At 44.1% G+C, this 24,722-nt stretch overlaps 1 protein-coding gene across 1 annotated transcript in view; it reads right to left on the bottom strand.

Annotated features, from left to right (window-relative positions):
* Window positions 1–22,862, bottom strand: part of aicda (activation-induced cytidine deaminase) — a gene marked incomplete at both ends in the record, with an annotated part of 49,592 nt that extends 26,730 nt beyond the window's left edge. The window contains 3 exons of the mRNA XM_080540547.1: window positions 21,057–21,348; window positions 21,643–21,808; window positions 22,843–22,862. Of these exons, the coding sequence (XP_080396673.1) occupies window positions 21,057–21,348; window positions 21,643–21,808; window positions 22,843–22,862 (478 nt within the window). The remainder of the gene's footprint in view (window positions 1–21,056; window positions 21,349–21,642; window positions 21,809–22,842) is intronic.
* Window positions 22,863–24,722: the final 1,860 nt, after the last annotated feature.

Raw genomic sequence — 24,722 nt, 5'->3', positions numbered from 1 at the left:
GTGATGGAACATTCTTCTTAGCCTTGTCGTCTGCTGTAGCCTTTGTTGTCCTTTTCTCTTGTTGCTGTGTTATTGAGAGACTCACAGTAGAAATTATTTCATTCACCATCATGATGCTTGCTCAAATGTTTTAACAGTGTTATTGAAACTCTAAATCCTCACCCCCTACTTTTCTCTCCTCTATTGTTCGTTTGTGCTATGTCCCCATTGTCTGATCTTAAAGGTTTAATCCCGTTGTGGTGAATACGTATAACAATGTTTAACAAACTGACAAACTCCTGCAACTGAGTCTAGTGCGCTAGTTGGTTTAAATCCCTGGAGGTCACGACGCATGCGAACAAGATTAGTATCAGAGTCTTCAGTTAAAGTAATGTCTGTTTCGTTAGTTATCACACAGAGCGTTATATACAGAACCGTTAATGTGGCTATTATTCCCCTGATCCATAATGAGGTCTGGATCGCACGGTTTCTCTCGGCACGCATCGTCTGTCCGGTATCTTTTGTCCTCGTTTCGATCTTAACACACAACAACATCAAGAATAGCTGTTAATAGCAGAGATAGTCATTATTATGGTACTGGAATCAGTAACGTTTGTCATAATACGTGTCCGTTTTCCCCTTTGCTTGGGTCCTATCGTCAGGATAAGACAGACACTTTAGTTTCTCGTAAATGGGTTAACTCGTCCGTCATCAATGCTCCTAGAGGAAACAATAGGATTTGTCATTTGAGGTTCATGGGTATCAAACTAGGACGTGGGTTGTGAAAAACCGTGAACCGTCCCTTTAATTTCCAAATCAGTCTTCACTACTTAGTTTAGTCATTGTCAATGTGCAATCTGAGTCAATTCCAATAAGCATACTTTTAAATGAGGTAGATAGGTTCTATTCTACCCGTATGTAAAAAAAATCTGATCACAATCCTTACTGATAGCGTGAATACTTCCCCGTTGGTCTATGTACAGTATAAGCGTATTTTGCATTAAGGTTTAAGTTTGCTGTGAACATTTAAATGTTCTCTCTCCCTCTCTTATAATCAATATTTCTCAGTCAATCACCCGTTGGTTTTAGTAGATTTATCAGAGACATTCTTGAGTCAGTGTGAATGGTTTTCTATCATAAATGTTGCATCAATGTGTAATGCTCGTGCATTCAGCTGTTGGCCGATAACACTGTTGATTGTGTGAAGTACTGTCATATTCGTATGTGTAATTGCTTTATCAAAGTCTGTAGTCTGTCATGTCATTATCATGTTTCTGCTTTCAAACAGAAAAACAACATTTACATTTACAGTTTACACAGAGAATTATCATTTGTGATCTGATTTCCACTTTCTCTCCTCCTTCTGTTAGAGTGGCCCTCAGCAGCGACCCCGTGCTAGTCCGTCGCCCAGTTTCTCTGCATTTTCTTGGTTCTGTCAGGAGATAGAATTGGCAAGAGTTGTCATAATGTTCCAGGTGTTGTCCGTTTGGGATTATCCTCCCCTCAAAATGTCACATATTCCTCTTTGCTTGTGTGAACATTAAAAGTCATTAATGCGTGGTCTGTCTCTGTTTACTAAGTAAATTCAAATGTTACGTTTGCTGAGTCAATGCAGAATTGTATGATAATTACAATAAGAGACAACTATATCTGTATGTGTATCTCTATGCACGGCTGTGGCTGTGTTCTCTGTGTCACAGAAATTGCGTCTTGGTTACAAGAGCAGTTCTATTAATAGCGTAGGTTCAAAGTGTTGTCTCTGTAGCCTAAATGTTCTCTTACCACTTTTTGCTGTAAGTAATAAGTTAGGTCGCTTGTCCTGAGAAATGCAATGGTTATTCATTTCACTCTTTATCATTTGTTTAAAACATGTTAATCAATACAAGGATTATTATTACTTAACTCAATGGGTTCGCTATAACTATTATCACTCGACATGCTTCACGTAAGACTTCATTACCCATAATGCTTAGTATTCATTCCATCCGTCTAATTCTGTGCATTGTGCCAACTCCAAAGCTTGTGATTGGGGTTGCTTATTAAACAATCCCAAAGCGTCCAGTTCCCTTATCCGTTTCTCTATCAATGCTGGGGTCAATGAGACAATGTCTGGTGTCGATAATTTGAAGTTTTTCGCATCGTCTCCATCATGTAATGTTAATGGTTTGTACAGAGTCCGCTCTTCTATATTTAGAAACGGTGCTTGCACCTTGACCTCGCTGCATGTCACAGCTTGCTCAGCCTGCTCAGCCCGTAGTTTTATGGGAGACACACTCTCTACCTCCCGTTTCCTGCTAGGCCTATTATGTTCCTACTTTCTGACAATATTACCAGGCCATTGTTTAGACATTATTAACCATGCTTGATAGACTTCTTTCATGTAATCGGTGTCCCATGTTGGATCTCTAATTGTTTTGTTTGATATCAAATATTCGTCAATAATCGTCAGCTTATGCTTTTCAAAACTCCCGGTACTTGGAAAATTATTGTCACTCCATTTCGCAATCTTTGTTAGAAATGGTTCTGCATAGAATGGTCCTAACTTAAGTAAAATCCATCCTTTTGGTGCCATCGTATTGGTGTATTTTATCGGAATATCAATTATATGTGGATCAATTTTCAATAGTTTCTTAATTGCTTTCCTTTCTGCCCGTGGCAGATCTCTTTCAGATTTATATTTCAAGGTCCGTTTATCACAATTTACCGTCCTAGAAGTTTGATTACCCATTTTTGATTAATTAAAGTGCACACAATGTTAGTAAAGGGAATTCTTTTATCTAAATTGTCTCGTTAGAGCTTTATGATTACACAATTCGTGTTTATTACTTCTTGTATACTTTTAATTCAGTCTGTTGTATTGCGTTTCATCAAGGTCATTTAAATCCACGTCTCATCTGGTACTCTATCCTGTCTCAATTAGTCAATCTTGTCACTCAAATCTGTTACGCTTTAACATTAACACAATTACCATATCTGTTCAAATTCTTATCGTCCAACAACTGTCTTTTTTCGCTGTCCGTTTTCTTTCATTCTATTTCTCTACAGAATATACCCACATTACTTGACCTCTTATAAAACACTTTTCTTTAAATCACACCTTAATTTACATACTATAACCACTTACGTGTTAATACCTTATTCATTTAACCATTTTAATCAACATTCTACTTCTGCATAGTTTCAAATCATGTGCTATAGTAACACAATAACTTATCTCTTACCTTACTGACTCAAGCATGATCTGCAGTTCACCTTGTCAAATACCTCAATATAAAATCTGTACTGTAACCCTGTCCACAGTATTACCATTACTTCTTTAAATAAAAACCCACGGAATGCCCAATTCCGTTCAATCAATTCTTCTATGAATTAATCAATACCCAGTTTCAGTATAACCTCCTCCAGAGTGACACCTAGCAGCTCTGTCCTTTATAACGTATTATCCTATATGTGAATTAATGACCTTCATGTGTTTTATCAACAGCAGTACTCAAACTTAGTTTAATATTAGTCTTTTATCTTTCAATTTAGTTATCAACCCCCATCATCACATCCACCCCCTTTTCTCCTTTTGAGGAAAAAAATTACAGTTTTTTTTGGTACAGCTGGGAAGATAGTCAATATGGTTATATCTCCCGGGAGACGCCGACAGTTTCGACCGTATCTGACCAGTCAGCATCCAGATGCACTAGATCACGTTAAAGCACCAGCCAATGAAATAAGGTAAACACAATCCACACACACACACACAGACAGACACACAGACACACACACACAGACACATACACACACACACACACACACACACACACACACACACACACAGCAAAGGATAGACAATGCAAGTCAACAAGAAATCTTTTACTGGCCCCCATAATAAAACACGACAGGAGATTCCGACATAATCTCCTCCAAGGAAGTAAAACATCTCACCTAATCCTCAAACCCTTCAATACCGTAGTACACCATGTAAGCTTACAATAAACATTCATTCTATTGAACAGAGAACTAAAACTGTCAGGCTTTAGAGGGGGGGGGGGGGGGGGGGACACACACACACGGTCACGTTTACGCATTGTAAGCAGTATTCGACCAACCATCTCTGTGTGTGCATTGGGACGCAGACAGGCGTTGATACAGACAGGTCAGGTACAACAATGACAGGTGTAGCAGGCTACTATCCATCCATACAATAGAACGCACACACACACAACCTTGATATGATATTTTCCTCTTTATCTATTGCGCTGCCCCAATATGAATGAATGGACTTTATTGACTTTATTTGTCATTGCTACAGTACAGGTACCAAACAACGAAATTTAGGAGGGGTGGCTCCCCTGGTGTTAGGAAAGGGGAAAAAAAACACTTTAAAGTGCCATACAGCTTGCCAGGAGGTTATGACACCAAAAAATCAATTACGCACCAGACAAAAACATTTAGAGGGCCTTTATGAGGATGCACTGTCTGCCTTTGATGTAGGGAGTGGGACAAGCTAACGGGTTGTTTATTATGGGGAGCCTACACTACAGACAGGCAGCGATCGTTCTCCATCACTGCGCCCGATGGATGCATGCTGGAGTCGGATGCAAGGTCAACGCATGATGATGGACTGTAGTATATTTCTACTTAAAAACACACACATGCATGGACTGTATATAATGCCTCCTGACTGTGGGGCTAGGGCAAGGTATTTATGACCCTTTGCCAAAGTGTATCTTAAAATGGTGGTTTATGACCTCCTGGCCTCTCCCCCCTTTTCACACCTCAAGCATCTATGTAGTGACTGTGATAGGATCATTGTTGTAGATATTTGCATACGAAAGGACATACTGTAAAGGGGAGAGCACAGGGGCAGACCGGTCTCTTATTCACCCCAGCCCAGCTGACCAGACCAGACCAGGATCCAGCTGCTGATATCTGTGATTGATTGATTGATTGAAAACTTTATTAGAAGATTTGCAGAAGTAGGTACATGAAAGTACATATTACATACAAGGTCAACTAACAGGATAAAAACCCAAGAAAGCCACTGGCTTATTTCAATTGGGGTCCTTGATTCTCAATTCATCGTTACATGTAAGACCGACAAAAAAACTAGTACTATCTACAAGATAATACAGACAAATAACTAGTACTATCTACAAGATAAACATACATCCAACATGGGAAGAACAATACAACAAAACATAAGGTATGTACAGCGGGTAGGACAGGTGGGGACATACACCACAGGTGGGGGCGGGGGACAAAACACAAAGTATGTACAGTGGGTAGTTCGGGCAGGGGGACAGACATATAATATGTACAATGGGTAGTTCGGGCGGGGGGACAAAACAACAAGTACCGGTATGTACAGTTTTTGATTTAGAGGGTCCAGTTACGGATTGCAGCCTCCTGTAAATGTTTTTTGAGAGTGGTTTTGAAGGTGGGCAGTGTTTTGCACTCCTTTAAGATTATAGGAAGGGCGTTCCACATTTTTACTGCATAGTTTGCAAACGAGTTTAACCCCTTGTTTGTGGTGCAACGCGGTTGAACGTGGTTCGTGGAGCTTCCTCTGGTATTGTATGTGTGGACGTTGTTCACTTTTTGGAAGTATGTTGACAGGTGTCTTTGTGGTGTAGCGTATCTTGAAGACCAGGCCCAGTGCAAGCTGCTGCACTCTGTCAACTACTCGTAGCCAATCAAGGCTCAAAAAAAGAGCAGCGGTTAGATGTGTCCTAGGGTTGAGGCCTAGCAGAAGCCTAACCAGTTTATTTTGGGCTGTCTGGAGTCTTGTTTTTTGGGCCTTTGTGGTTCTATAGTACCATGATGTTACGGCATAGTCGAAGTGACATTGAATGAGAGCTCCTGATAGGGTCCTCAGTGTGTTTTTACTGACAAGTGAGGATATCCTGTACAATAATCTAGTTCTATGGTTAACTTTTTTGATTACTTTTGCTGCCATTTTATCTCCGGAAAGATTTGCCTCTAAGATGGAGCCCAGGTATGTAATATCCTCTTTTCTTGTGATAGTAATGTTACCCACTTTTATTTTGTAATTTACAGCCTTTCTGAGTTTAGATGGGGATCCGTATAGGATGGTTTCAGTTTTACCTAGGTGTATTGATAGTTTATTGTCAGCTAGCCAGATGCAGATTCTACTCAGTTCAGTGCTTAGCGCTTTTTCCACCTGCAATATGTCCCTGTCAGAGACCAGCAGAGCCGAGTCATCCGCGAACAGGAACAAATTGCAATCACATGCTGATGACATGTCATTCACATATATTAGGAACAGTAAAGGTCCCAATATGCTTCCTTGTGGAACGCCGCAAGTCACTGGGAGGGGGGGGGACAGTGTTCCGTTCACACTAACCACCTGTTCCCTCCCCTCTAAGTAGGATTGCATCCAGCTCACCGATGTTCTATCGAACCCAATTGCTTTCAGTTTATCTAACAATATGTGGTGATCTACTGTGTCGAAGGCCTTCTGTAGGTCCAGCATGACCATGCCGCAGTACTTGCCCGAGTCCACCTCATGGTTGATGTGGTCGTTCAAATAGAGAAGGCATGTGTCAGTGGAATGGGATGTTCTGAATCCTGATTGAAATTCATACATCAGATTTTTTTCGGTAAGGTACCTATCAACCTGTTCATAAACTATTTTTTCCATAAGTTTCGAGATGGAATTAAGAATAGAAACAGGTCGGTAGTTGCCTGGGTCTAATTTGCTTCCTTTTTTATACAGTGGGGTTACCCTTGCTATTTTAAAGTCAAGGGGGACGTGTCCCTGTTTGATGGAGAGGTTTATTATGTGGGTGATGATTGTGTACTTTTGTTCTTTAAATAAATCGTCTTAAGCTCAGAATTGATTCTTTGATTCATAACCAACAAAGGAAATTAACCTCAGGACCCTTTACGGCATGATCGGTGTGGCACTTACCTGACGCCCCGGTTCGATGCTCGCGGGGGGATTCGGTAAACGTTGACGTCAGGTTTCACACACAGGATCGACTCGTACTCACCCTCGATGGTCGCCATCTTGACTCTAATTCACCGAATCGTGTCGGTGCATTTGTGGTGTCTGTGCGGTAACCGGGGACGTGAGCGTAATATACAGTGTATTTGCGCAGGATGTTCTCATCCATCCACGGTTGCTCATCAAATCCCCCCTTACTAGGATGCTGATATGAGTTAGTTAGCCCTCTCTAAAACCCTATCGAATCGATTCACCATAATAAATGGCATTCCGTTGAATAGGAAAATGACACAAAAGCATAAGAAACGTTTTTTATGACATTTTTTATGACAATAACAACATATGCTATTACATTAACGCATTTAATGCTTAGAGGATATTTAAAAAAAGAAGAAGTTTCATTGACATACAATACAGTATTTAAATGCACAATTTGAGGAGCAGTAACCTCCTTATCTCAGTTAATTTTCTTATTCATTATTACAATGATGGCTCAAAATTGTCCTTTCACTATAATGACAGCACCAGTAGGAGGATGAGGAGGATGAGGAGGAGGAGGAGGGGAAGGATGAGAAGGAGGGGATATGGTTCATCGTCCAAGAAGAGAAGGAGGGGATATGGTTCATAGTCCAAGAAGCGCAAAAGCATCTCTCCAATCTTCTGCATCACTAGGCTGTAAGAAGAGAACAGGGGAACAGTTATAACTGAATCTACCACTCAGGTGTGTGTGTGTGTGTGTGTGTGTGTGTGTGTGTGTGTGTGTGCGCCTACGTGCGTGCATCCATGTGTGTGTGGAGCTTTACCTGGAGGATACGGTTCAGTTTCCTGGCCAGGCGAACAGAGTTCTGTTGTAGGCCGTCCCAGGCCTTAAACCAGGGGTCGGCAATAGGCGGCCCGCGGGCCATTGCTGGCCCATCACCAATAATATTTGGCCCAGCAGAATATTTGGAGAATCCACTTTTTTTTTTTTTTTTTTTTTTTTTTTTTTACTACAATATCCGACCGACAGTCCCACATATAGCGCCTATAATGTCCGAATAGAGAATCTACCTCCACCTGAATAATGCTTATTGTACTTTTATCCATGTTGAGAGTGAATGACACAGGGACAGACAATCAGGCAGCGGGGTGCACCGAAGCGCACTGACGCTGAACCCCTCATAGTGAATCATAAGTAGGTGGACAACGTGTAGTGCTGAAATAGCCGTGTGTGGTTTGAAAAAAATAACACCAGCTCAGTAAATAATTCAAACGTAATGTTTACGTATATGTGACTGCAACACACATATGAACAGTAACAAAGCAAATTCAGTTTAATATTCTGAAAAACATTGACAACAAAATCGGTGAAAAAAAGAAAAGAAAGAAAAGTAATCCGCTTATGCGAGGGGTGGTGGTGCATAGGCCTATGCTCCTGAAACGACAGAGCAAACACGCTATTAGGGATAATAATTACAATGAGCCATTCATTCAAAATATACAAAATACAATTAGGTTATTAAATACAATAACGACAGGCTTGGTACTCACTTAATGTGAAAAGTGGTATCTCCCATCGGTCAGTATTTGCTTGATATCTGGTTATATGGACGTCACTTTAATCCGCAGGCAGTTCTCAAGTTTTTTTTTGCATCAATCGATTCCTCTCGTGCGTCTTTATCACATTCATTGAGGAAAAGGACGACTCGCATGTATAGAAAGGGAACATTGTGAGCACGGAAGATGTGAGTCTCACAACGGCTTTGCGTTGATGAAACCAGGTAGGATGAACATTATAGTTCGCTGTCCATTCCTCTTTAAATGCCCTGTTTTCACCGTCAACTTTCCTCTTTACACCTTTGGAGAGTGACATGATGTTTCTCTTGCTAGTTAGCAGGTTAAATGTTTAGCTAACTTCACCCGGCAGGCAAACAACCAATCCAATAATAATGTGACCTTGTCTGGGAGGAGGGGGGAATTATTCAGAATGAAAGTATGTTAAATAATTATTAGAATAAGCTAGGCTGCGCTACATCGTCAGTCCACACATTTATTATTCAAAACTATGGAAAAGGGTGAAACTACGTTTCAACGTTGTTGAGAATCACAACACAAACTTGCTAGTCAAGCCAAAATACTGCAACGTAATGGATTGGACTGCTACCTAGTTAACTACAACACTACTTTACATTGTTACCTAGTTAACTACAACACTACTTTACATTGTTACCTAGTTAACTACAACACTACTTTACATTGTTACCTAGTTAACTACAACACTACTTTACATTGTTACCTAGTTAACTACAACACTACTTTACATTGTTACCTAGTTAACTAGAACACTACTTTACATTGTTACCTAGTTAACTAGAACACTACTTTACATTGTTACCTAGTTAACTACAACACTACTTTACATTGTTACCTAGTTAACTACAACACTACTTTACATTGTTACCTAGTTAACTACAACACTACTTTACATTGTTACCTAGTTAACTAGAACACTACTTTACATTGTTACCTAGTTAACTACAACACTACTTTACATTGTTACCTAGTTAACTACAACACTACTTTACATTGTTAGCAGGCTCACAAAACAAGCTGTGTTAGTTGACTAGCGATGTGTACATTTTTCGAAAGAAAAGTCAAAGCATTAGAATGTGTCACATTTTTTAACAATCAATTACTTATGAATGAATTAATGGAATGAATGAATGGTCTTTATTGTCATTGCTACAGTACAGGTACCAAACAACGAAATTTAGGAGGGGTGGCTCCCCTGGTGTTAGAAAAAAAAAAAAAAAAAAAAAAAAAAAGTTCGGGCCCGCCATCTAGTGGCTCAAAAAAAAATGGCCCGAGGCCAAACCTAATTGCCGACCCCTGCCTTAAACCCTCTCACCCTCCGAGCTACAAAAGTTTGCCAGCAGTAGAAATAGTCTGAAGGAGTAAGACCAGGGTTAGGGTTATGAGTTATGTATATAATAATATCTATACAAGCAGGGTTCGAGTTATGTGGGAGCCAATGGGAGCTGAGCTGAAAGCAGTAAAATCATACATCTGTGGGGGTCGCTAATAACACATTACCACAACCATTATTTGATCATAAATGTCAATGTAATGAGTATTATTTATATTTATTTATATGATGAATATTCTAAAATAAACACGTTTTCCAAAAGAACTACGCGCACCAGCATTAATCTCCTGTGAACGACAGTATGCCTTTGACTGCCTGCACTTTACCACCAAGACACTATGGGGCGCAGTAGAATATTGTGCAACAGCAGAATATGATCGTTGAGAGCTTGCGAACGTGATTATTGAGAAGGAAACATTCAGTAGCTAGCTATCATGCCGCCCAAAAAAGGCCACTGCTGCCGACCGAGTCGACAAGCCTGGAAAGTTTCGGGTTTTCATCCAAGAAACCAAACTTGAATTCAGCTGCACCTTCCGAAGAAAGTAGCAGAACTCACCTCCAGTATGTATAAGGAGCTAGTTAGCTAGCTAGTTCGTTCAGGGCAGCCTATACTGTCTAAAGAAAGGATACATATATTATATTATACAAAACTGAATCCAATTATGAAATTTAATGAGATGAATAACCCTAACATGTAAATACTGATACTCACAGACAAATATATCCCAATCTATCCTTCTATCTATCTATAAATAAATCCACTGTCATAAATCTATCTATCCCAATCTATCCTTTTCAAACGAAAACACTGGTGCATCAACTGCCTACAATGTAAAGTGCGTTCGTAAATTTGCTCTGAGAACGCCGGAGCGCACACTGGGTCAACGTCATAAAGGGACCAAGTCATTTGATTGGACAAGAGGCATTCCATGAGAGCTGATCAGATTCCAAAGCGATTTTACGAACGCAGCCAATGCAAACTGTAAATAGAGCATCTAGGTTGCTAGGCAACGAATATGTGCATTATCTAAAATAACCGATAAAACAGGGGTAGCCAACACGGTCGCCCGCGGAGACCACGCGAGTCGCCCGTAGGGCAAGTTCTAAAAATAGCGCTATTTACCATGAAGGTCCCTTTAAAACACGGGTCTCCAACACGTCGCTCGCGAGCTACCGGTAAAAAAAGATGCAGCCTTCCCCCAAAAAATCACCCTGGAAACCTTTTCCAATTTCAATTCCTTACTAATGTCCCACCCCCTCCAACACAAAAAAAATATATCAGCTGTCAATCAAATTGCTACCGTCTGTCAACACGTCGTGACGTCACTGTACCAGCGCTGGAGAATAAAAAAAATGTTTTGCAAGTGTGCGCGCGCGAGACGCAAGAGTTTTTGCAGGGTGAGATGTCTGCAGATGAAAGTAAAGCAACTATACTTGCTGAGTGTTCTGTCAGAGAAAGTTGTTATTATATTGTGACTAGTGTCTCATTATAGTTCCATGGTGTGAATAGTGTCAAAGAACTAGTTAGCTAGCTCAGAGGTGATGAGATGAGCTAGTCTGCTGCACACTTGCCAGGTAAAGAGCTAACTGGATGCACTTTATTATTTTACTTAAAGTAGATAAACAATCTTTCTTATTCTGCTAGAATTGGGCTTCATGGTAATACCATAAGGGTATATTTACAGTAGGCCTACATGGACAGTGGATTGAAGCATTGGCACAACCCTCACTTATTGGAAATGTCTGTTTTCTATAGATGGATATACAATTTATTTTTCAGCAACCCAATATTCAATTCGAATTATGTTATGAATTGATATGGATCAATTTATACCTCTTATTAAATTATAAATACTCTGGTTGTTATGTTTGCCTTTTGGTTGACAGCAAAAGAGGAGGATAGAGAAGGAGAGAAGGAGAGAGAGCAGGATGGTGTCGGCACACCAAAGAGAGAGAGCAAGAACCAGGTGAGAAAGTGGACAGGTAGTCAAGACCACATATGCCACAGTCCATGCCACCCCCTCCCCAAGGCAGCAAACCTAGGGGAAACACTGAGAGCAGATAGCTGAACTGTTCAGTGTCAAGCCTGGAGAAATGGAGATGGAGGTTATAAAGCTCCAGAATAATGTCCAGCTACAATCGCAACAACATTCACAACATTTCTGGAGCCTGGTAGACCCAGAAAACTATAAGAATATTCACCAAGCAGCCCTGAAAGTATTTGTTGTATTTGGCTCTACATACCTTTGAGAATCAGATTTTTCTGATATGAATGTAATGAAATACTACTACTGGACTAGACTGACAGATGAGCATCTAAATGACTCTATAAGAGTGAACCTAAGTGGATACACTCCAGCATACACAACTCTTGTAGGCTCCATGCAGTGACATTCATCTCAAGTGTAGGAATGAGTGAATGCATTATTACACACATGCACACATTTTTTTGAAAGAGACAAAAGAAGAAAAAAATACTAATGTTTTCTGACTGAAAAAACTAGAAAAGGTGAATGCACTTATTACACACATGTGGACCATACAATTATACACTTTTGATATGTGAATGGAGGTGATGTGATACATTGATATATGGATACAGAATATACTGCTACTACTATAGTGAGCTTACACATTGACATTTGAAACAGAGCATGTGTAACAGAGTTGGGAATGTATGTTTAGTTGTGATGAATGTAGATGAGTTTCGCCGTGCTTTGAGCAGCCCTGGTTGTTGTTGGAGCCCCCCTTTGGAGTTTGGGTGTACTGCAGGTCTGCACGTTCGTTTGTCCTTCTCTTGTTGCCGTACTTGCGGTGGTGCGTCAGAAAATGGCCGCCAGCTTAATGGATTCACAAGCAGACCAGAGAAGAATTATGTTCTATATGTCTTCTCTGCAGGTCAAATAAACGAATTAAATGAAAGAAGTTTGGCTGTTTGACCATCGTTACACTGGTGCCGTGACACGTCGATCTCAAGATCAGCTGAACGCCGATCTCCGTGGATGCTGCGTGGATGCCAGGTCTTAGTGTGATAGATCAAGTGTGGTCAGAGTATTATAGTAAATGGTCATTCAGTCTGAGGTCTGTGATTATATCAGTTTAAAAAGTGCTTTGATTGTTTTGGTTTTTATGTCCTGCTGTAACTTTATATTTTTTTTTTAACATTATTATTATTATTATTTTTTTCATTCAGTAATATTACACAACGCAAGTCTGTACCACTATGGCTCAGAGGCCAGGTTTTAATGATGAGATTTTTGCCAGTCCAGTGTTGCCTATGGGGAGGGGTGCATGGGGGGCATGTCAGAGCAGAGCAGACAGTGCTGTCATAGACATTGACAGTGACATCGACATTGACAGTGCTGTCAATAGTAGGGAGGTGGGGTGTTCCCAGTTGTTTACTGACAGTGGTAGAGGCACAGGGTCAGGTCAGGACCCAGGTTGTGCTGCTGTCGGACAGTTTACAGGGGAGGCTCCTCCCACATCCACACCCAGTGTTAATGACACTGAAGCTCTTCATCACCTTTCAGACATGATGGGTCAGCTAGGTGCTCAGATTGGCGAGTCCATTGTAACCAAGTTAATTTCAGCTGGTGTAGTTCACTCAAGTAGTATGAGCAGTGCACACCTCAACTGCACATCGCCTCCAGATCCTGTAACTGATCCTAATGTTGTTAGACAGGAGGTTCCGTGCGTTACTGTGAATGTAACATCAGACAGGGAACCACCAATGTTCCGAGGTGATAGTTCTGATAAGTGTTCAGTCCAGGACTGGATTGACATGTCTAAAGCTTATCTGAGAAAGCAGAAATGTCCAATGCATGAACAGGCTGAGGAGATACTGGCAAGGCTGATGGGTAAGGCAAAGGATGTTGTGAGGGTTGGTTTGCGAAGCGATCAGACACTTGATGTGAAGCAGAACCCTGATCTCATCTATGATATCCTTCTCAAGTACTTCAGTGATGTGTCATCATGCCTCCCGTTGTCAGATTTCTATGCCACTCTACCCAGACCCAATGAGAACCCTGTAGACTACTGGTTGAGGATCAACAAAGCAGCTGATGTAGCTGGTGAGGGCCTTCGCAGACAAGGTAGGAGGATGGAGAACGTGGGTGAAGAGGTAGCACGGATGTTTGTCAGGCATTGCCCGGACTCTGGACTATCCCGTATTCTGGAATGCAAGGCTATTGAGGAGTGGAGCTCACGAGACATACAGTTGAAGATTGATAATTATCAGAGAGAGCTGAGAGCCTCTGGCAGGACCGGTAGTTCTGTGCCATTGAAGAGCCATGCCACCGCCCTCCACACTGTGCAGTCTCATCCAGAGCCTTCGATTCAGTCTGTGTCTGAGCAGTGTTCCACCCAGTACCCCCCTGCTCCTGCCCATAGTCCAGTGTACCACACACAGTGTCCGCCTTCTACTCTCATTCCTTCCCAGGACCATGCTTTAGGCCAGCTTCCGTGCCCCTCCTCCGCGACTGCTGTGGCCCAGAACACTCAGCAATCTGAAGACAGGATTCTTGCTCGCATTATGGAGAGTCTGGAGCAGATGATGGGGAAAGTGCAGCAGCGTGACAGTGCTCCTCGTGGCGGAAGATACCAGGGTGGCGCCCGTGAGAAGGCCTGCCGAGTCTGTGATGACAGTAGACACACTACCATCTCACACTGCATGTCAGAGAGGCTGTGCTTTGTCTGTTTAGCCCCAGGTCACACAAAAGTTGAGTGTCCCACCAGGTCGTCCCGAGCACCTCAGCCTCAGGGAAACTAGGTGGCCTGTATTCAGAGGGAGAAAATATAGGTCGCCAAGTAAACTCCCATTGTGAGGACGAATCTAGTGCTGAGACAGTGTATATAGCTCTCAAAAGCTCAAGTGATAACTCTGAAGATATTGTTTATCAGAATACGCATACAATTAGTGGTAGTGACAGCCTTTTCTACACACCTGTGACAGTTGGTAATACAGTGACTCTAAATGCTATGCTAGACAGTGGGTCTATGGCTTGTACAATGAGTAAGACGGCAGAGGGAAAGCTTAGAGAGGTTGGAGTTGCTACAGAGCATAACCAGTTCAGTTCAAATGTGGTGCTTGTTGGCTGTGGTGGTCGCCGTGTCAAGCCTGAGTCAGCTTTCAACGTGGAAATGGAGGTGTATGGCTGTAGGATTATGGTTCCCACTCTGGTAGTTGAAGGCCAGCATGATGAGTTGATACTAGGCACCAATGTTATTAAATATATCCTCCGGCAGTATAAGCAATGTGATGGCTACTGGAAGGCTGTGTCTACGCCCTGTCCTGCTGGCGATCCAGAATCTGAACAGTTTCTCTCGATGCTCGCTGGTCTGAACCGTTGGCGAGGTGACGTCATACCTGACAAGATAGGCACAGTCAGGTGCAACTCAGCCGTGTGTCTTGAGCCTGGTCGGGAGTACCTGATGTGGGGCAAGCTACCCAAGTCCACTATTGTGTCTCCTGGTAGCGCTGTGATGACAGAGCCCACATCGTGTCGCTCAGCTCCAAGAGGGGTTCTGGTGGCCAGAGTTGTTACTCCTTTGTGGGGAGACGGATGGGTTCCATTGAAGCTGATCAACTCGTCCGACAGGCCCGTCTTGGTAAGACGCAATGCTAAATTGGCCGACGTCTTCTCCTGCATTGCGCTCGAGGACATGGATGAGACCGGACCTGCTGAGGTCCCACTACTCAGTTGCTGTCAAGTAACCCCGTCCAGTGAAAATGCGGCCCGCACTGTTGATGAGGAACTGAAGTACATGGGATTGAGTGGGCTCGACATACACTCCTGTGACGTGTCTGAACAGTGTAGAAGCAAGATGGCTGACCTGGTTGTGCGCTACAAGGACATCTTCTCACGCCATCACCTGGATTGTGGAGAGGCAAAGGGCTTCATACATCGCATTCACCTCTCAGATCACAGGCCATTCCGGCTCCCATTCAGACGAGTGCCCCCCAGTCAGTATCAGAAGTTGCGCCAAGTACTGAGTGAGATGGAGGAGAAAGATATAATCAGGAAGTCAACCAGTGAATATGCATCTCCGTTGGTTCTTGTATGGAAAAAGAACGGAGATCTCCGTATCTGTACAGACTTTCGCTGGCTGAACAAGAGGACCCTGAAGGATGCTCACCCTCTCCCTCACCAGGCCGACTGCTTAGCTGCACTTGGAGGTAACTCCTTGTTTAGTACTATGGATCTAACCTCAGGGTTTTATAACATGCCACTACACGAGGATGACAGAAAGTACTCTGCCTTTACAACACCTATGGGCTTGTATGAGTATAATCGCCTCCCGCAGGGCCTCTGTAATAGTCCTGGGAGCTTCATGCGTATGATGACTAGCATTTTCGGAGACCAGAACTATCTGAGCTTACTGGTTTATCTGGATGATTTATTGGTGTACGCCCCTGATGAGAGGACAGCTCTGGAACGCTTGGAGATGGTGTTCAGTAGACTGCGTGGTCATAACCTGAAATTGGCCCCCAAGAAGTGTTTTTTTCTCCGGAAATCCGTCAAATTCCTCGGCCACATAATTAATGACAACGGTGTGTTGACTGATCCCAGCAAAGTTGAGAGCATCGCAAAGATGACAAGTGCTGACCTGATGGAAGCGGACGGTGTAACCCCCTCACAGAAACGAATCAGATCTTTCTTGGGGATGATCAATTATTACCAGCACTTTGTGCCTAGCTTCTCCGCTATTGCAAAGCCTCTCTTCTCTCTGTTGACGGGCCAGAAGAGAAAAGGGAAGGTGAAACAGTCCAAACAAAGGTCACAAAGCAGGAAGTTGAAGGTTACTGACTGGACCTCCGAAACGGAGCAGGCTTTCCAGAAGCTGAAAACGGCGCTGGTTGAGACGGCTGTCCTGGCTCACCCTGATTTCAGCCGTCCCTTCATGCTGTCAACGGACGCGTCCCTTGATGGCATCGGTGCTGTCCTGTCGCAGATCCAAGAGGGTGAAGACCGAGCGAGGCCAATCGCATTCGCCAGCAAGTCCCTCTCTCTGTCTCAGAGAAATTACCCAGCCCATCGGTTGGAATTCCTAGCCTTGAAGTGGAGTGTCTGTGACAAGTTCAGCCATTGGTTGAAGGGGCATGATTTCACTGTTTGGACGGACAATAATCCATTGACTCATATCATGACGAAGCCCAAGCTGGACTGCTGCGAGCAACGATGGGTGGCTAAGTTAGCGAGCTATAACTTCGACATCAAGTACGTGCCAGGCCCACAGAATGTTGTCGCTGATGCCTTGAGTCGTGTGCCTTTCGTCAAGCAGAGAGTCAGTCACAGATTACTTGAAGAGCCCTACAAGAATCTCCTCTCCGAAGTCCAGGATGTGTCGAGTGCTTCTGTACAGGACGCCTTCCGGTCGTCCAATGATAGTGGTGACACTCCACGCCAGGTAGAGAGTTACGCTCAAAGTGTCCCATCACCCCTGCATGTCCACGCTCAGTCTATGGAGATGGATGAAGTGTCTGTTGTTCTACAGTCATATGACGATCTGTGGGAGGTCGGAGCAAGAACGCGTGCTGTAGCAGTCTTGCACCATTTGCCTCAGTTAGTCCCAGGTGGTCAGGACTCACTTCCTGCTTACAGTGAGAAGGAACTCCGGGATGAACAGCTCAGGGACAGAACTCTCTCTCGAGTCTTGTACTATGTGGAGAGACATCGGAGACCCTCCAGGAGAGAGAGAGATAAGGAATCAGTCACAGTCATGAGGTACCTGAAGCACTGGGAGAAACTTGTTGTGAGCAATGGGATACTCTACAGAGTCTCGAGGGATCAAGTCGTGAAGTCAAAACGCCGCCAGTATGTGGTTCCTGAGTCTAAGAAAGTTGAAGTTCTGAGAGGTGTTCATGACCATGCCGGCCATCAAGGTCAGTTCAGGAGTCTTGGCTTGGCCAGACAGAGGTTCTTCTGGCTCAACCTCGACAGAGACGTAAGAGACTACGTCCGTAACTGCCAGCGGTGTATTGTCAGTAAGACTGTTGAACCTGCTGCGAGGGCGCCTTTGCAGAGTATCACATCAACCAGGCCACTTCAGCTGGTTTGCATTGATTTCTGGTCAGCGGAGGACTCAAGGAACAAGTCAGTTGATGTGTTAGTTGTTACTGACCATTTTACAAGAATGGCACAGGCATTCCCCTGCAAAGATCAGTCAGCCAAACAGGTGGCGAGAGTTCTATGGGACAAGTTCTTCTGCGTCTTTGGGTTCCCAGAACGTATCCACAGCGACCAGGGAGCTAGCTTCGAGAGTCAACTAGTGAGTGAGCTGCTCAGAGTCTCCGGTGTCAGAAAGTCGCACACAACCCCGTATCACCCGATGGGTAACGGTAGTGTGGAACGTTTCAATAGAACTCTCGGTAACATGATCCGAGCGCTTGAACCAGAGGCAAAAATCAACTGGCCGAGGCGTTTGCAAACTCTGACGTTCATGTACAATAGCACAGCGCATGAGTCAACTGGCTATGCACCTTTCTATCTGATGTTTGGGCGTACTCCTCGTCTCCCTGTCGATATACTCTTCCGGACAGTCCTGAATGATCCAGCTGTGGTCAGCTACGACAAGTATGTGATGTCTCTCACGAAGGATCTGAGAGAAGCTATGGTCATAGCCCAGGAACATGTCATAAAAGAACAGCACCGTCACACAGAGCTCTACAACAGACGAGTAAAAGGGCCCACCATTGACGTCGGAGACCGTGTGCTGTTGGCGAACAAGAGAGAGAGAGGAAAGAGAAAGGTGGCTGATCGTTGGGAGTCTACTGTATACACTGTGGTGGATAGGAACTCTGAGACTCACACATATAGGATACAAGACACTGTCACTGGACGAGAGAAGGTAGTCCACCGTAATCTATTGTTGTTGGTGAACTTTCTGCCGGTGTATGATACGAGTGTGATCTCTGACCCAGTTTCATCCCTGTCTGCTGTTCATACATCAAATGAGCCAAGTGACATGTCCGTGTCGGAAGTGGAACAGGATTCCTTACCTGGGGAAGTGAGTAGAGGAACCGCGTTCGAGTCGGAGAGAGTGGATTCCTGTCCTGGGAGTGAGGGAGGGGAGGTTGAAGACATGGAGTATGGGGGAAGAGCTGTTCGGGAGAGGGATGTTCCCTTGACTGTTCCAGAGCCCAAGGATCCCAAGGGAAGAACCCTGGAGTGGGTCACCCAGTTACCATTCCCTGACCACTCACGGACAGAGGCTACTAACACTGTAGTGTCTTCAGTCTCGTTTGCCCCTCAGAGGGTTCCCGAGCAGATGGCTGAGGAGCAAATGGTAGATCAGTCCATTAACTCTGATTCTAGATTTGTGGTTAGCGCTGATGATTGTACTGATGTTTCTGGTAACACAAATCAGACAGATGATGCTAGTGACACACAGCGTACTGACACTTTAGCTTCTGTCACACAGTGTGAACATCCTAGTACAGTCACACAGGTCAAGTCCAAGTTTGGTCGCCTTATCAAACCAGTTGACAGATTGATTTATACTATGTCAGGACAAGACATTATCCAAGACACTAAGTCAAACATTCGAGCTGTTTGCAGGTCAGTGTTCCAGGCTTCCCACAGTTAGATAAGCCGAAGCTCAGTTCAGTGCATGTATACACTGTGCACACTGACATCCTATGACATATAGGTTTGTTCGTTATTCTGATTGTTTCATAAGAGGTTGTGGCCTCTTGAAGGCTAGTAATACACAGTGAAAAAAGGGTCTTGTGGGGTGTAGAACGCATCCTACCGCCAGTAGTTGGTTGGAGAGATAGTTTACCTCTCTTTCCACTTCATCCTTATAGGATACTTTTCAAGTTGGCTGTCCTGTCCTTTGGCGGCCCTATGTAATAGTGTAAAAAGTAAAAAGTAGTATTTAAATGTATAGTTGCTGCTCAAGGTTGGCGAAATTCAGGGGAGGTGGGTGTAACAGAGTTGGGAATGTATGTTTAGTTGTGATGAATGTAGATGAGTTTCGCCGTGCTTTGAGCAGCCCTGGTTGTTGTTGGAGCCCCCCTTTGGAGTTTGGGTGTACTGCAGGTCTGCACGTTCGTTTGTCCTTCTCTTGTTGCCGTACTTGCGGTGGTGCGTCAGAAAATGGCCGCCAGCTTAATGGATTCACAAGCAGACCAGAGAAGAATTATGTTCTATATGTCTTCTCTGCAGGTCAAATAAACGAATTAAATGAAAGAAGTTTGGCTGTTTGACCATCGTTACACATGCTAGTGAAGAATTTCAGAGTGTTTTGATACGTTATGTGAATGAATGTAAGTAATAAGATATGAGTAGCTCTCGGCCACTTACATTTTTTCAAAGTAGCTCTCGGATGAAAAAAGGTTGGAGACCCCTGATCTAAAATAACCGATATGTTATATAACCGTGGTATTGCTAGGAAGGTTGTTTGTGGCTTGTTCATGGACGAGCATACATGATTATTTATGTCAGGTGCGATGTCACTGGAAATGGAGATGTGGACAATGTGTCGTGCTAACAGGGAAAGTGAATGGACTGTATAGCAAAAACATCATCAAAATTATTGGCCGAGATACCCATGACTATCGCTTATAGCTGTTGTTTCATGTGGTGCTGTTGATGTGGTGAAATTAGTAGCCTATGGCTAATTAAAACTTGTAAGTCCCAACGCTGTGTGGGCATGATTCGCGCGCGTGCATGAGAACATTTCGCACTGTTATTTTGGAGACCCCCATAAAGCTCAGCTTATAACTCGAACCCTGAGTAAGACAGGATCATTATAAGTGAATGAAGGACACATAGTACACTGGCGGACTCAAGGGGGGGGGGGGGGGGGGGCAGGGGGGACGACCGCCCCTCCTGGTTCCCCCACTGTTGAAAAACGTCTGTCTTAAGTGCCCTTTTGAGTGGCGAAAATGAGAGGGCGTGCCCTATTGGTGCCCCTCCAATGGTCTAAATTTGACCATGTGCCCCCACAGTTGAAAAACGTCGCACTAAAGTGCCCTTTTGAGTGGCAAAATTAGAAGATGTGCCCTATTGGCTGCCCTTCCAATGGTCTAAACTTGACCATGTGCACTGATGGGGTCCCATGTTGTGCAGTATGTGCCCTTTTTTTCTTTTTGCCCCCCCCTGCCCTTCAAACAGCCTGAGTCCGCCACTGGACACATACCCTGTATTTTGAAACACACACACCTCCACACACACACACACACTCAAACTCAAACTCACTCCTCCCTTTTACCTTTATAGGTCATGATGGTGAGCTGTGCTCCGGCCTTATTCAGCACGCGGAGCCCCTCTCTATGGAGGCTGTGCTCAGGGTCGCAGAAGTAGAGGCGGGAGACGAAGATCCTCAGCTTCAGGTTGGGGGTCCGCCTGAGGAACTGGGCCAGCCGGTGGGAGCAGTCTGAGCAGGGGGACCAGGAGCAGAACCAGGTCACAGAGTAACACAGCCTCACCCCCCCGCCACCACCACAACCTCCAGAACCCCACAGGCCAGGGCACAGGGCTCCCAGGTGACGCAGGAACAACAACTGGGGGGGTGGGTGAGAGGAGGAGGAAAGTGGAGGAGGAAGGAGTGGGGGGTGGGAGAGATAAGGTAAGGGAGACAGAGGTTAGTGGAAGGGGAGGGGAAAGAGTGGCAGAGAGAGGACAGGAAAGAGAATGATGGAGAGAAGGGGAAAATGAGGGGGGAAGGGAAGGGGAGATGGAGTGAGTGAGTGGCAGAGGAGAGAGAGTGAGTCAGTGTGGGAGATGAACACATTATGTTTTCATCATAATTACTTTTTCCATCATTCTCTCCCTCCTCCTCTCCCTTCCTTCCTCACCTCTACGTGACAGCCGGTGCGATTGCGCAGGTGTCCGAAGTCGAAGGAGAGCGAGTCCGGGCCCACCCTCCTCTTCACGACGAAGAGCAGGTAGGTTTCATGTCTTCCCCTGGCCCAGCGTATGTTGCTATAGTGGTACATGAACTTCTTTTGGGCCAGAAGCACACTGATGAAAACAAAGAGTGCGTGACGTTCGAATTATAAGGTTCTATCTCCATTTTTGTCAAAATTGAGTTTTTTACATAATCTGATCCATTAGGTGTTTATTAATGCCTGTGTGGTGTTATGTTTTTTTAAATGTTGACATTTTTGAGTTAGTAATTCATAAAATACAACGGTTCCATCTCACAAAACATAATGGAATGTAAAAGCTTTGACGCTCAATATCTCTGAACTGTACTAAACAGAGATAGAACCTTATCATTTTAAACGGAGATAGAAACTTATAGTTCTAAGGTCACGAGTGGTCTGTGGTCACACACACTGGAGTAGAGGTGCTGGAGTAGAGGTGCTGCAATAGACGCAAAGTCTCTCAAAATAGATATAGACTGTAGAGTTCATTGAGACAAAAGCTGAGAGGCTACAAACCACAATTTTCGAAGTTGTAATAGCATAAAGCATGATGGAATGATCTGAATAATAATAATAATAACTTTATTTGTATAGTGCTTTTCCTGCAAACGTTGCAGCTCAAAGTGCTTTAATCATTATATAATCTTAATTTAATTATTTTGTAACTTAAATGCAATATTAAAAGGATGGGTTTTTATCATCTTAATTTAATTATTTAGTCATGATTTTTTACCCACTTAATGTATTTACTGAACAAACAGACCTTGTTCATTTTATTTTTTTTTGTAAAATCAAATCTATAGTTCTGGTCTGTGTGGTGAACACTCAAATGTCTAACACGTTTGCCCTTTTCATCTCGGTCTCAGTTTCATTATTACCGTTTTTAGTGAAACCAGAGAAAGTTTGTACAGTAGTACTAGTCATCAGGAAAGACAGTAAGTAACAAGGTGGTTTTCATATTATGACATCTCAGCCCATCATCATCAACATCATCATCATACATCCTTATCAGCTATCAGACAGCAGATACAGTAATCTAATACCAGAATTGTTTATTTATTAGTTTATTGTGCCTTCAATGCGTAGAAGTGAGAGAAACTTACAATAACAGACGTCAACGTTACTCACCTGTCAAGTTTGCAGATCATCTCAAAAGACAGATTTATCTCACGCTGTCAATCAGGCGAGACTGAGTAACGAGATGACAGTGAGAGTTGTATGGGGGTGATGAGGGAGGGGACAGAGAAGATATACCCCTCGGATATACCCCCACGTTTTTCAAAAGATGACAAGGGGTGGGGTATTAGTCAGTATTAGTTATTATGCACTAAAACTGTCAGAACTGTGAAAGACAGCGTTGATAATTCATTCATATTTTATAAACCATGGCTACATTAAAATAAGTCAAGGAAAAGAGAAACATAGTGTGTGTGTGTGTGTGTGCGAGCGCGTGTTTGTGTGTGAGTGTGTGTAGGTATGTATGTGTGTGTGTGTGTGTGTGTGTGTGTGTGCGTGTGCATGTGCGTGAGCACGTGTGTAAGCGCGTGTTTGTGTGTGAGTGTGAGTGTGTGTAGGTATGTATGTGTGTGTGTGTGTGTGTGTGTGTGTGTGTGTGTGTGTGTGGTCGTTGTGATTCTTCGTAGCGCATGACTGGATGGTGACTAATTTCGAAAACTGCAAGAAATGAATCCCATCGCGGCGGAGATGTTTACACAACGCAGGAGGTACAAAACAATCACGGTGACCACACACACAAGTCCAGAAGTGTTTGACGTGATTCCTAACCTTTGGCTCTCTCTCACATACGTCAGTACAGTCAGCCGACAGGGCGGGTGGAACTTTCCAGAGCCTTGACGCTCACCCAGTCACCCAAGCCTCCACTGGTTTTCCCAGATCATTAAAAAGCCCTTCCAGATACCTTCTCGCCTTCATACAAGGAGGGGTTAACCACCCTTTTCCTCCTCCCTCTTTCCCCCCCTCCTCCTCCTTCTCCTCACCCTTTCCACTCCTCCTCCTCTAACCCCCTCCTTGGCCCCAGGGACAGGGGGGGTGGCCATGGGCGTCCCCACATACCCCGCCGGAGGCCCTGACACCTACCTAGCACTCTAGATTTGGGTTTTCCCAAAGTGTGTCAATCAAAACAAATTAGGGTGCCGTGACTGACCCCTCTCGCCCGACGACGTCTCCGCGGGACCACAGTGTGTGGATAGCTCAGACCCAGCCTTTGAACCATGGAGATGTTGTCATCCGTCCTCCGCCAAAATCAGGATGTATTTTTTCTTCTCTCTTTCTTCTCGGCGCTCTCGCTCTGTCTGCTTTCGCTCTGGCCCCTGTCCGTTCGCTCGGCGGCGCTGCACGCATCCTGCTTTCCCATGACTCCCCTCACCCTCGCATGCACTCTGTGGTTTGGGGAATTCACCCTTTCCCAGGGTGGCTGTTTTTGGAGCTCATCTGTGTGAGTGTGTGTAATGTGTGTGTCTGTGTGTGTGTGTGTTTGCATCTATACAGTATACATCATCTGGAACAGATTTATCCAATTTATCCTCTGATGTTGTGGTGCCCCAAGCTTTAAACTGATCTGTGTGTGTGTGTGTGTGTGTGTGTGGTGTGTGTGTGTGTGTGTGTGTGTGTGTGTGTGTGTGTGTGTGGTGTGTGTGTGTGCGCATGTGTGTGGTTGTCAGTGAGACAAAGTCAGAGATGCTATACTGTACATAAACACCCACCACCCACCTCTATGAGTTTGACACTTGACCGAGGTCAACTCACGGTGACAGTGACACATGAACACTCACGTGCACTGCCTCTGCCCTGCTGTAACTCCATTACCCATGCACGGACAGTGTGTGTGTGTGGTATAGTACAGTATGGGCAGACATGGCTGTGCATTTAACCCATAGTCAGGGGGAGAAACCAGCAGCAGGAAATGCCAAGTCATACTTTCCGAAACCCACTCGCCCACACACACCCTCTACACACACACACACACACACACACACACACGCACACAC

The sequence above is a fragment of the Nansenia antarctica genome, assembly GCF_963989245.1.
Source record: "Nansenia antarctica genome assembly, chromosome: 10".
Taxonomy (NCBI): domain Eukaryota; kingdom Metazoa; phylum Chordata; class Actinopteri; order Argentiniformes; family Microstomatidae; genus Nansenia; species Nansenia antarctica.
The sequence above is the reverse complement of the archived record's forward strand: the minus strand, read 5'-3'. Positions and strand labels throughout refer to the sequence as shown.